The sequence below is a fragment of the Mastigoproctus giganteus genome, chromosome 4, assembly GCF_048544385.1.
Source record: "Mastigoproctus giganteus isolate SK-2022 chromosome 4, ASM4854438v1, whole genome shotgun sequence".
NCBI classification, from domain to species: Eukaryota; Metazoa; Arthropoda; class Arachnida; order Uropygi; family Thelyphonidae; genus Mastigoproctus; species Mastigoproctus giganteus.
The window spans coordinates 11,513,114-11,526,942 of NC_143578.1; the positions used below are offsets into that span (position 1 = coordinate 11,513,114).

Below are 13,829 nucleotides of genomic sequence, written 5' to 3' on the forward strand. Positions count from 1 at the left end.
TTCCAATACTTTTTATAAGGCACTGTAGATTAAACAAATTGAGCTAAACTAAATCATTTATATACACGGTGTCAGAAAAATTGTCACATCTTAAAAGAGTCAATGGAAATGTTTGAAAATTTGTATGTCAGTACATGGTAGTGTTGCAATAAAGATTTCTCTCTGATATATGCAAATGATTAGACTTCAAAAACAAGCAGGAGTACTTAAAAACAGATGTATGGCGATTGCGCAATGCTGTTTGGAGAAAACGGGAGGAAAAGTGGGTGTTAGAGAATTGGCGATTGCATAATGAATTTTGCACCCTGCACATTTTAAGAATTCCTTGCTTCCTTGAAAGAATCTACAATTCCACTTCAAGAATTCCTTGCTTCCATGAAAGAATCCACAATTCCACTTCAAGAATTCCATGCTTCCTCGAAGAATTCATTGAAGGAATCTACAATTCCGCTTCAAGAATTCCTTGCTTCCATGAAAGAATATACAATTTCACTTCAAGAATACATTGCTTCCTTGAAAGAATCCAGAACTGCACTTCAAAAATTCATTGTTTCCTTGAAGGAATCCACAATTCCACTTCAAGAACTCCTTGCTTCCTTGAAAGAATTTACAATTTCACTTCACGAATTCCTTACAAAGCAAGGAATTCTTTAAGTGGAACCATCTTGTTAAGTACTGACTGTACAGATTGCTGGAAGTATGATGTGGGATATGGTATCTCTGGCATGCTCTTGTTTCCTGCTCCACTGGGGGATCGGGTATGCCACGAAACCATGTCCAATGAATGCCAGACAATATCTGAACATCAATGAGGATCTTCCACTACAACAAATGCATGTAAGATGGTTTCAGAGCACGAGGAAGACGACAGTGATCCCTTCCCCAGATCTGAATCAAGTTAATAAATTACGAAAAAGTTAATCGACACTTTTAGGGGCGACCAATTTTTTTGACACCGACTGTACATTATAATATTAAGAATAAAATTAAATAAAAGAAAAAAAAACACAGAAACCCAAGATTGTAGAGAAATGTTTACTTTCTCAAGAATAAGAAATTGAAATTACAGAACAAACAAATACTGGAATGTTTTAAGGAATGGACGCTTGGTGTCTCCACTAGTGATGAGGTTCAGTCTGTAATGTACAGAGGGGGTGCAAAAGGCAGGAAGTGCATCATGAGGCAGTTGGAAAAAGTCACTCAGCTACTCGCTGAACGACATTAACTATGGGACAATATATAAAAACCAGATCCGACTTTATGGCAACCCCCAAGTTCACCCCCATCCTTGGATTACAAAGGCGATTTAAGGGGCATAAAGTGTAAGGGCCTGAACAATCTTTGGGTCTTGTCGAGAGCCTTCTTTGAATTCTTCTAAGGACAACTTGTTGTCTTGATTCTGCAGGAGAGAAAAAATAGTTAAAAATCCTCGCCATCTTTTTTTTTAATTAATTAATAATTTATAAATTAATTTTCAATCATTTTTCTATAGCGCTTTCCAAATAATTAAGAAAGTAAAATTAAGAAAATTTTCTTTGATTAAAAGAGTTCCCAGACAAAAATTAAATGAAATATTTCTACAATTTTTAAATGCGATTACGTCAAAGTGCAAAGTCACGTGACGAAAATACGCTACTGCGTTGCAATTACCATCAAAAGATAGATTAATCAGCAAGGAATTAAGGCTTGGACTTTGTCCTTTGTGCCAAAGGATTAAGGAAGAGATAAATTAAGGAAGAGATAAATTTTCTAATATAAGCTTCTTTAGATCGTAGGAAGAACAAAAAGCTCCTCGAAGGAGAACAAGCGACTCCTTTTGTTCTCCTCAGACGCATGCAGTTCTTGATGACATGTGGAAAAATAAACTTAGATCTTCGAAAATTACTTTGGTGAACAATACCTTATCTAGCTGCTCAAAGATCCTGTCCACGCGCTTCCTTGGATCATCTTCCTCGTCTTGAGTCTTTTCTTGGGTGCCCTGCAAATAAAAGCACAATAAAAAACATGCATGAACTTGTTATGAAACATATATGAACGTCACAGACACACAATGGGCTTCGAGCAGACAATTGCAAAAGATGACACGTTTAACAGACTTCTAACGTGGAATGATAATAGGATGCCACATAAGCAAGCATTCTGTACGAGACATCGCAGTCACTCTGGGGATCTCTAGGTCAACGGTTAGTGACGTCATTTGCAAATGGAAAAGGAATGGGACTGAATCTGCCAAAAATGGCAGATTCAGTCTGGCCTGGTAAACCCTGAAAACTAACAGAACGAGACAAGAGAATTCTACAAAGAACTGTGAGCCAAATCGTAATTAGCCATTGTCTCAAGTCGCACAAACCCTCTGTGAGAGTACTGGGACTAGTGTCAGCACTAGTACAATAAGAAGGACGCTCCATGGTATGGGTTACAATGGTCTGCAGTTGTTCACAAGCCATTAATCACCTCAACAAATGACGCCCGAATCCTGGACTGTGGAGCAGTGGAAAACAGTCCTATGGAGAGACGAGTCAAGGTTCGCACTCTACCAGTCTGATGACCGTTCTTGGGTGTGGTGAATGTCAGGGGAACAGTTCCTTCCTGATTGTATCCTCCCAACAATGAAGTTTGGTGGAGGCAGTGCCATGGTATGGGGCTCCTTTCATGGTTTGGCTTGGGCCCATTAGTTGTTATCGACAAAACCAGAAAGCTGTCAATAGACAGACAAGTCATCCGCATAAAGATTATATGACATTTACTTCAGGTTATCTTCTTATCTTCGGAGAATGTTTAATAACCTTTAAATAACAAAACTTGGAACAATCTTATTTTAGAGTCCTCACAATAAAGATTTTATAGGGTTATCCTGTGCAAATTGCTCTGCACAATTTGCTACCTGAACGATGGAACATTGTGGCACTAAGAGCAAGTTGCCGCTATGGATAAACGGATAGTTGAGTGGAAGAAGACAGAGTGGTAATCAATAGACAGTGCTCTTTGCGGACTAATGTTATTAGTGGAGTCCCCCAGGGTTCGGCGTTGGGTCCATTGTTGTTTTCTATATTTATCAATAATATTGATGAAGGTATATCCGGTTTAATGTCCACGTTTTCAGATGATACAAAGGTTAGCAGGGTTCTCAGTGACAGTACGCTACTGCAACAGAATCTGGAAAAGTTGGGCAGATGGGCTGAGAAGTGGCAACTGGAGGTAATTGTGCAGTAGGATATGAAGTTTTTTGAGCAGTGCAGACAGGCTGTCAGAGCAGTTCATGGGGTCTTGTCAATTAGATACAGGAACTTTGCTAGCAGGGATAAGAAAGTGATTATGCCCTTGTATAAGGCAATGGTCAGGTCACGCCTTGAGCACTGCGTGCAAGTCTGGAGGCTCATTTTATGAAGGATGTAGAGTTGCTAGAACGAGTCAGGGAGACATACCCTACTCTAGTTCTGCTGCTATTTCTTTGAGGCTAATACAGCAATCTTCTAGGATTAATGTCTCATTTTTGCAACGCTCTTCTGTGGCGGCAGTTGCTGGGGGCCTGGGATTTCTTCATCATGCCAACAACCACAACCACAACTGAGCGTAGAAGACCCATGAAAATTCACAGTCCATGCTGAAAGACATCAAAAAACTCCAGTGATGCTTCGAACAATGGTAGAATCACTACATCAAGTAGTGATTCTACCATTGTTCAAGAGTCAAAAGCTCAATTTCAAGTATGATGGCATGGAATACCCTCTAACTTACATCTTTGAGCACGTTCGCAAATGCATACATCGTCTGCTATATTCACCCTGTCCATCTGCCCGCATGTAATAGTCTGAACGGGTAGTACAATTGTTTTAACCACCGACCTCTTCACCAAAGGGTAGAAAAGGTCCGGGTTTGACTCTTATAAATGATGTGAGGAACTTTTATGGACTTCACTCCCGGGAAACTTGGTTTATTTATAAAGCGAATCAGGAAGATTTAGCAGAGAGCGCAAGCACAATTTATGGACATATTATACATTGGCAGATAGATGAGTTCGTTCTTGGGTAGTCCTAATCCATCTATTGGCAGCTCTACTGCCAATGGATTGCGATGAAATTTTATATTTGGGCCTTTCAGAAAGATTTGTCGAGGTATATCAAATTTTATTAAAATCAATCCAGTTGAAATTTGGCAACTTGATGGCAGCTTAACACCAAAATTTTCATCGTATGTTCTGTTAGTCCCTTCGAACAATGGAAAGGTTTTGGAATGAATTCCGATTCGATAGTTGCACAGAAACCTATACTCGAAAAGGAAAAGTTGGATCAGCATGCTGGTTTTTGGGAAGATTTTAAGGTCAATTATGATCCTATAGCCCCATAACTCCGCAAAGGAATCTACATATTGTGGATGAAATCTTCTATACTTAAGAAGAAAAAGGCATAAATCACATGGTGAGGATTTGATAAACATTTCTCAAGTACAGTAGCCAAAAAGGGGGCGTCCATCCTTTTTTTTTGGATAGGGCCCAAAATGCTGAAAGTTGCATGGTCTCGCAGGTTATGAGCCTCAAAAATAATTTCTTACTCAATTTAAAATAAATTTCGATTGCAAATCGAACACTTACCAGCATTTCATATATGGCGTCGACAATATTATACATCTCTTCCCTAGTGATGTAGCCATCATTATCTACGTCATACAGTTTGAATGCCCCTGTAAGGAATTATCAGTTTTTAGTGAAAGATAGAAAGATGTAGCAAAATTGAATGGTTGATATAAAAGAAACTTTTACAGCGTCCAGCTATCCGATCTAAGAAAGTGTGTTCTATTTTTGATTTTTGTTACTTACAGACGAGTTTTTCCTCCAAACTTCCTCTTGACGTTACCGAAAGTGCCCGGATGAACTCTTCAAATTCTATTGTGCCATCCTGAATTCAAAAGAAGATCAAAGAGAATATGCATTTAGTGAGTGAAAGATTTAATTCGCAATGACTGGTTTAACATTCAATAAGTCATCATAAAAACTTCATTGGGTACAAGAAAAGAACATCTTATCTTTCAGTCTTTTAATAAAGACTACCCCAAAAGGCCCCCCCTGCAAGGTAATACATTGTTCCACCTGGTTCCCCGTTCCTAGGCTCATTAGAGCCTAGGCACGGGGAACCAGGTGGCAAACCAGGAAGTTTCCATATTCGTGTTAAACCACTTTTATGAGCAACATTAAAGGTCACATTAGGGATGAAAATTTAGGGACCTGACTGGTCCTTAAATTTTGCACACCAGTGTAGTAGTATACCAATCAGAGGACTCCTTATTATCAAATATAACAGTGGTAATTAAATTATTAATATTTAATTTGTTTCTGCAAATCTTATTTAACTGGCCCCACGGGTCACTGTTGCAAGTCCTAAATCCTAAACAACTCTCTACTAACCAGGGCAACAGCCTTACCATGAGCTCTTAATCTTTGATACCTCTTCCTCAGGCTAAACACCTCTGCCCTTAGACTGGATCGACAATTCCCTAGACCATCATGGTACATTATGATCGATGCTGGGACCGTTGTTGTTTCTAGTTTTTACAAGTGACATCGACGAAGGTATAGAAGGCATGATATTAAAATTTGCAGATGATGTGAAGATTGTGGAGAGTGGTTAAAGATCAGCATCAATCAGTGCAACTTCAGAATGACTTGGATACCTTCAAGGATTGTCAAAAGAGTGCGAACTATCTTTTAATGCAGCTGAGAATATCAAATACAGCAAATGACAAGTTAGAAGAGGTTAAAGTGAAGTTCGCCTTCGATTTATTGGTTGAAAAATGAACAAGAGTTCTTAGAATTCACTAGAAGCTAAATAGCTTTGATCTTTTTACTTATACCGAAGTTCAAAGAACAGTGTAAAATATATAGCTTCTAAATCTAATATTCAATCCACAAAAATAAAAGTATTATCAAGTAAAAAGAAACGATCCACTCGATAATCGTCTGAAATAGCAACCTTTATTGTGGTCTCAGCCATCAAAACACCAGAAACGAAATCTTTCTTCAGATAGAACTCAATAAAAGTGCCGAGAGAGAGATTTAGACATCTCTAAAGAGGAAAAGGGAGAGAAACCAAAGCATTTACTTTATAATGTTTCCGTTGCTTAGCAACTGATATTTCAGCGAATGTGATGGTGACTCCCAGAGATTTCTATCAATATGTCTAAACGAGATGGGATGACACTGGTGAAAGATGAGCTAGAAAGGATTTTTCTTCTTCGATGAATGTTGGATTTTGGTTCGCGTTAGAACAGTCACCGAATATGATTTTGAAACATTAAATCTTTAAAGATCCTGGTTGGTACTTACTTTATTTTCGTCGAAGACCCTGAAGACCAAAGAGGCAAATTTCGAGGGATCTCCTTGTGGAAAAAACTGTTTGTAAATACGAAGAAAACCCTAGAGAAAGAAAGAGAAAATAAATCCATTAAGCGCACGTTTTTCCAAAAACTAAAAATTTTCAATTTTCTTGCAGTGCGCCTTGGGTTTGATGGAGCACTTACTATAGCGCATTACGATCTTGTTTAAGAATAATCGTTGCCATGACAACCGGGAGGCCCTTACTAGATTATGGCCACGGAAATTTGTTAACAAGGCTGTTGCCGGCTTGGCAATGCTTACAATTTGAATTGCTTAATTTTACACCGCAGTGCCACCTACCTGCTCTGTAAGAAGACCATTGGGACAATCTTTGAGGAATCCTTTGTGCCTGCAAAGTTGAATTTAACTTACGTTAGATAAAATGAGTATGTGTATACGATGAAGCAAAAAAAAGTGTCACAATGAAATCATTAGATTATAATGCACTGATATTACGCCTTCTTTTGCATCTACCTCCTGTAGGACCCTTTGAACTTTTCTTGACAGAAGACATGCTGTCTCTTAAGGTTCTTTTTCCCACAAAACACATTTCCTGTCCAGCTGTCTTTCTAATAAAAGACCTGCCATACGAAGACTATCCATTGTCTTTCTGTAATAGGATCAACCCACATTCTTCGGTGACAAATGAGTAGTTGAAGCAAAGAGAAAAGGTAGTTATAACGTCTGGAAGACACAGCGGCCGATCTAATCAATATGTTGTGGTTTCGATTGAAGATATCCATTCTCCTTCAGCAAAGGAGAGAGCGCATTGGTAAGCTAATCCCATCAATCTCTCACGTCACATACGTCTCCTTGTAGCTCTTGACTTCAGGAAAACCTTCTTGTGATGGAGTCGTACAGAAAGAGAAAGTCATTTACCATGAAAAATTTTAAGGAAACTCGTCCTCCTAACACGGAACTCATTTTCTGCACTGATTATTGTATAAATCAAAGGGTTATTGTTCCTGGATGGATTTGTAGAGGTGCTAGTAAACGCCCCATGAAAGAAGAATGTGGGATCATGCCACCCTGCGGAGGTTTAGTGCGTTATAATCTAATGAAATGAAAACTTTTATTAATTAATTTATTTATCACCAATCAACCAATATCCAAAATGCATGCAACTCGTAAAGTTTGAATAAGCGAAGAGTAAAGAACAAAAAATACTCACCACTGCCTCACTTCTTTTTCAGAAACTGGAAAGACAAAAAGTTATATTTAAATATTTACATCCAGTTGTAACAACTAAATTACGTTTTCATTTATTTGTGTTTTTAATTTTAATCTGAAAAAAAAGCTCAAATTTCTATCAAATGCGTAGAATATTTTACAACACTAAATCTTAAAGCAGGGTTGTTCAAAAAGTAGTGGCAACTTTGTCGGGGGAAAGAAACCTTGTATCCTTGGTCCTCTCTAGAAGTGGAACAAAGATACAAGGAAAGCTAGCCTCGTCTGAGACCGACTAACTCAGACACGTTGTAAAAAAACCCATTAAAATTATTTTTTGCGCTATCATAATATCAAAAGGATGTCAAGAGAATTTTAAACAATCTTGATGCCAAGAAAGCTCCAGGTCCTGATTGTGTTTTATCACTTACTTAGAAAATTTGTGCTTCTGAGATTTTTACACTTTCTTATGGCAGAGGTGAAAGAGGTTCTTGCACTGCTTCTATTAGAATGAGCAGAAGCCTGAAAAACAAGATGCATGGTATTTCAGAGACTGCTGGGAGCCATTGCGGTACAAATAAACACATGGGTTGTGTTAGGGTAGCTAAGAATAGAAACAGGTGCAGGTATACTTGCGTGTACACCAATGCTAGGAGTTTAGTAAATAAATTTGATGAATTTGAGGTATTGCTCAAAACATCAAAGGCAGATATTGTTGGGATATCAGAGACGTGGTGTCACACAGATATAAGGGATGCAGAACTGCAATTTGGGGAGTACAACGTCTACAGAAAGGATAGACAGGATAGGAAGGGGGGAGGGGTTATGCTATTAGTTAAGAAACACATAAAAACCAAGGAAGTGAAGCCAGTCGACATCGCTGGACAGTGCAGTGTTGAGTCAGTTTGGTGTGACATAAGCATTGGGAGATCAAAATTGAGAGTAGGAGTGTGCTATAGGCCTAATGACTCTGATGAGTATAATAAGGAACTGTACAGGGAAATAGAGTGGGCCAGTAAATCAGAGAGTCTTATAATGGGAGATTTTAATTTCCCAGATATTGACTGGAATTTGGGGGCTGGTTACTCACACACTAGCAGGGCTTTTGTGGATTTATTGGATGATTGTTTTCTACATCAGCATGTTCAGGAGGCAACTAGAGGGAGTAATACTCTTGATTTGATTATCAGCAGTGATTCTTCATGCATTAAGAATCTGCAGATAAATGAACCACTAGGTGGCAGTGATCACAGTGTGCTGAAGTGGGATTTACTGAAAGAGGTAACTACCATTAGGGGTAAAGGGAAGGGTTATTGCTTCCGTAAAGGCGACTACGATGGACTGAGACAGTATTTAAATTCTATACAGTGGGACCAACTGATGATGTTACCAACAGCAAATTCAAAATGGGAAGCATTCAAAGAACATATCTTGGAAGCTACTAGGCTTTACATACCAACTAAGAAATATTGTTCAAGGTTTAGGCCAAAATGGATGTCAGATGAACTAATGAGGCATATGGCAGAGAAGAAAAATGCATGGGATACTTACAAATTAACACATGACACAGAAGCCTATGATAGATACAAGTTGATATGCAACCAAGTTACAAAGGAGGTTAGGAAGGCGAAGGCAGATTACGAGAAATCCTTGGCAAGGGATGCAAAGAAAAACAGCAAAGAGTTCTTTACTTATGTAAACTCTAGAAGGAAGGGGATGAATCAGATTGGTCCACTTGATATTGATGGGTCAACTGTTGATGATCCTGCTCAGGTAGCTAACAAACTAAATGAATATTTTGCATCGACATTCACACATGAGGAGTTATTCAGCAAGGGGAATGCCAGAGGTGTATTCAACTCTAGCAGTAAGCTACAGAATCTTGAAATAACTGGGAGTAAAGTGGAGGAGAAACTGTTGAAGATAAACACAAGAAAGGCACCCGGGGTGGATGGGATCTATCCAGTTATATTAAAGGAGGCAGCAAAGGAAGTAAGCAAACCCTTAGCCATAATTATGAGAGCTTCCTTGGACTCAGGGGAGGTACCCATAGACTGGAAATGTGCAAATGTGACCCCAATTCACAAAGGAGGATCAAAGGCTGACACAAGAAACTATAGACCTGTGAGCTTAACTTCTGTTCCAGGAAAATTAATGGAGGCACTGGTTAAAGAAGCACTGCAGGATCATTTAGACAAGACTTCAGTTATAGCTCAGACACAGCATGGTTTTGTTAAGGGGAAGTCTTGCCTGACCAACTTGATTGGATACTATGATGCAGTCACAAAAGAACTGGATGCAGGGAATAACTTTGATATTATATACTTGGATCTTAGAAAGGCTTTTGATACTGTTGCACATGGAAGACTGCTACACAAATTGGAGCAGTGTGACATTGGAGGCAAATTGCTGCTATGGATAAAGGGGTGGTTGAGTGGGAGAAGACAGAGAGTGGTAATCAATGGACACTGCTCATCGTGGACTAATGTTATTAGTGGAGTCCCTCAGGGCTCAGTGTTGGGTCCATTATTGTTTTCTGTATTTATAAATGATATTGATGATGGTATATCAAGCTTAATGTCCAAGTTTGCAGATGATACAAAGGTTGGCAGGGTTGTCAAGGACACTACTGACACTACACTGCTGCAACAGGATCTGGAAAGGTTGAGCAGATGGGCTTCGAGGTGGCAAATGAAGTTTAACATTGACAAATGTAAAGTACTACACATGGGAAACAGCAACCCCAGGGCAACGTATCAACTCTGTGGTACTACACTGACAGTGGTAGAGAATGAAAGGGACTTGGGGGTGATTGTGCAGGCAGATATGAAGTTCTCTGAGCAGTGCAGACGGGCTGCAAGAGTAGCTCATGGAGTATTGTCAATGATATACAGGAATTTTTCCAGCAGGGATAAGGAGGTGATTATTCCATTGTATAAGGCAATGGTCAGGCCACACCTAGAGTACTGTATACAGGTCTGGAGGCCTCATTTCAAGAAGGATGTAGAGCTGCTGGAACGAGTACAGAGAAGGGCAACAAGATTAGTGAATGGAACAAAGGGGTGCTCTTACGAGGAAAGGCTTAAGTTTTGCAAATTACAGTGTCTGGAGACTAGGCACCAGCGAGGTGATCTGATAGAGGTGTATAAAGCCTTGAATGGTTTAAGCATGCTCAATGCTGATGGGATTCTTCCTCTAGCTCAGAAAAATCACCTGAGAGGGCATAAATTCAAATTGAGGAAAGACAGATGTAGGATAGACGTGCGGAAATTTGCCTTTAGCCAGCGGGTGGTTGGTTGGTGGAACAGACTGCCATCCCTTGTGGTGGAGGTTGATAGCCTAAATAAGTTTAAGGCTCAGCTGGACCGGTATTTTGAACGAACAGAGGGGTGAAGTGGAAGTGGGTTTTTTTTTTTTTTTTTTTTTTTGGCTGATGCTGCATAAGCTTGCTTTCTTGCATCAAATGCCTCTACTAATGCTAATTTTAAATTTATTGCAAACGTATTTTCCCTTCTGCTTGGAAATTTGCTCATATCCAGCCAGTTCCAAAAAGGGTGACAAATCCTTCCCATCCAATTATTGTCCCATTGCAATTACTTCTACCCTTTCTAAAGTAATAGAGAAATCAATTAACCACCAACTCTTAAACTATCAAGAAACCTTCCATCTGATCAATGATCGCCAGAATGAATTCCATCAGTGTCCATCCACTGGTGATATTCTGGCTTATGTTACCCATCTAGGGACATATTAAATGAAAAAGTTTGGTTAAACACAAGCAGTTGCTCTTGACATTTCAAAGGCTTTTGATCGTGTTTGGCATAAAGGTCTTCTAAACAAGCTTCCATCTTATGGTTTGCCAACTGTTTTTAGTATTGGTTATCCAGTTTTCTCCCTGACCGCTCATTTAGGGTGATGGTAGATGACTCTCTGTCTTCTAACTTCTCCACTAATGCACGTGTTCCCGAAGGTTCAGTTCTTTCTCCCACTCTTTTTCTCTTGTATATTAATGACCGTCTTCCATTGACCGGAAATCCTATCCATAGTTTTGCTGATGACAGCACATTGCATGCCATCTTCCAGTTTGAGAAATCTTTCCATGCACAAACAGCTTCAACTCCTCGAATATTCACTACCAAATTCTTATATGCTGATCTCCAGATAATTCTCCATTAGGTCAAAGATAACTTAGTTGCTTTCAACCCTTCTAAAACTCAGTCCTGTCTGATATCTCACAAAAAGGATTCTTCTGCTCCTATGCTTATCTTCAATGACATCTACATACTTCCCCCTCTCCTTTCAAAACCAGTCCGAACATATGTCGCAATCAGCCAACATCCAGTTACTGTCCAGCTTCGAACTAACAGAACCAACTTTTCATCTTCCTCCTTTATTCATTCAACTGACGTCTTCTGGAACTTATGACAATGGTCTGGTTCCGTGTACAATGTCCCGGGTCCGGGAAAGCTGATACTCCTGCCTCACTATCTTTTACGATCCCTGACTGGAAGATAATAATAATAATCTGTCTTTCACAGCTTGGCTGAGTTATTCGGTCTCAGGCAATTGTAGCATGGTTTTTTTCTCCAAGAAACTCGGGTTTTTCATCCAAGAAAACAAAAAATAGACCTCAGAACACACGCAATTAATCGCTTATGCTCCTAAAACCCAACAACAAGACAACCCCTCGATGTGGGACCCAAACTTTGTTCAGCTGTAGTATAAAAACGAAGCATTTAAGGAATGCACAAAGGAATACACCCAACATACAGAGAGAGCGATTATCTTTCTTTAATGAGAGTTCTTGATCATGTGATTCGTAAATGAGGCCTTAAATATTAATTACTTCCCCTTATAACTAGTAATTATCTGCGTGCCTTTATTTCCCAAGACATTCTGTTTCTTAGAACATGGGCTGTTTGCCATACCTGATAATTCTTCCCAGAACAAGGCGCGCTGTAGCAGTCAGCACCCTAGTTAATTGATTTCTGTTAGTGTTTGCTCTTTGAAATACAAGGCCATGTCGCGTGCTTTTACTGCTCACCAAATCCCGTGCTAAATTGCAGGTATAACATTTGCACGCAGGTATTTTATAATGGATAGAAATTTTTTGCCTTATCGTACTCTCCGTCTGTGTTCTCCAAGTTTTTCCATTCTCTTTTTAAGTTTTTCCTCTTTCTGGTTTTCCTGGTGTCGTTTTCTTCCACTTACCCATCTGTCTTCAATATTGATGTAAAGCATTCTAGTGCAGTTTGTCTAGTGGATTTAAAGCCCCATTTATCCACTGTTATTTAGTATGGATTCTATCAGGTGTTTTAGTGAGTTTTGGTCTATTTATAACCATTCTTCCAGCAAAATATCGCGCAGCTGCAACAAAATTGAAGCAAGAGGACTTCCTTGCCGGATGGCTCTCTCCAGCATGTCCTACTCATTCTAAATGGGACTGAGGTCAAGTGAACGTGAGAATCAGGAAAGATGATGGTATGTTCTCCAAACTATCCTTGTACGATTCTGACACGATGCTCTATTGCATTGTCATCCATAAAATGGTCATCACCGGAGTAAATTGAAGAATGCAGCTGATCTGATGCAAAATTTACGTAATCCATGGATGACATTCGACCTTCCACCGATATCAGCGAACCCAGCGCGTACCAACAAAACATTCATCTTACCATGATACCTCCAGATGCATGGGTAGTCTTAACAAGGCAAGCAGGGTCCGTCGCTTCGTGAGGTTCTCGCAACACTGCGTACCATCAGTGCAAAACAAAGTGTATCGTGGTTCATCTGACCACCTGACATTCTTCCGCTGTTCCACTTTCTAATCACGACGTACTTGGCACCACTGCAAACCCATTTTTCTCTGAAACAAGTGAAACATTTTGCTGTCCATGGTATGGGTTTAAATAGGGAAGTTCTGGGCTTAGTTGAATTCAGATGTTACTTGCTGCGCACTGGCTGTCCTATTTTCCCATACAGTCCCTCTTGAAGTATTGTTTTTCTGCCATATTTACGCCTTTGAGACGTGGAAGAACCTCTTGCTTTCCACTCATTAAAAAGTTTTGAGATGGATGCTTTGAGAAACCAGTTATGTCTTTCGTTTCTTGAATCATGGATCCTCATAAACGTGCATCCACGATAAGACCTTTTTCAAAGTCTGATAGATCAAGCGTGGCTTCAGATTGCTCCAGCAAGTTTCTTCGAATTTTTGGGAACTCCTGTTGATGGTATCAGTAACAATGTAATATGCCCCTATGAGGACGAACTTCTGTGACACCCTGTATATATG

The 13,829-nt window shown here is 39.5% G+C and overlaps 1 protein-coding gene across 1 annotated transcript in view; it reads right to left on the reverse strand.

Annotated features, from left to right (window-relative positions):
- Positions 1-1,021: 1,021 nt before the first annotated feature.
- Positions 1,022-13,829, reverse strand: part of LOC150086405 (frequenin-2-like) — a 45,182-nt gene continuing 32,374 nt past the window's right edge. Inside the window, exons 2-8 of the mRNA XM_090372569.1 lie at positions 7,542-7,566; positions 6,671-6,719; positions 6,320-6,409; positions 4,817-4,895; positions 4,592-4,680; positions 1,901-1,978; positions 1,022-1,399 (exon numbers count right to left, since the gene is read on the reverse strand). Coding sequence (XP_090228695.1) covers positions 1,307-1,399; positions 1,901-1,978; positions 4,592-4,680; positions 4,817-4,895; positions 6,320-6,409; positions 6,671-6,719; positions 7,542-7,566 — 503 coding nt within the window. The 3' untranslated portion in view covers positions 1,022-1,306. The remainder of the gene's footprint in view (positions 1,400-1,900; positions 1,979-4,591; positions 4,681-4,816; positions 4,896-6,319; positions 6,410-6,670; positions 6,720-7,541; positions 7,567-13,829) is intronic.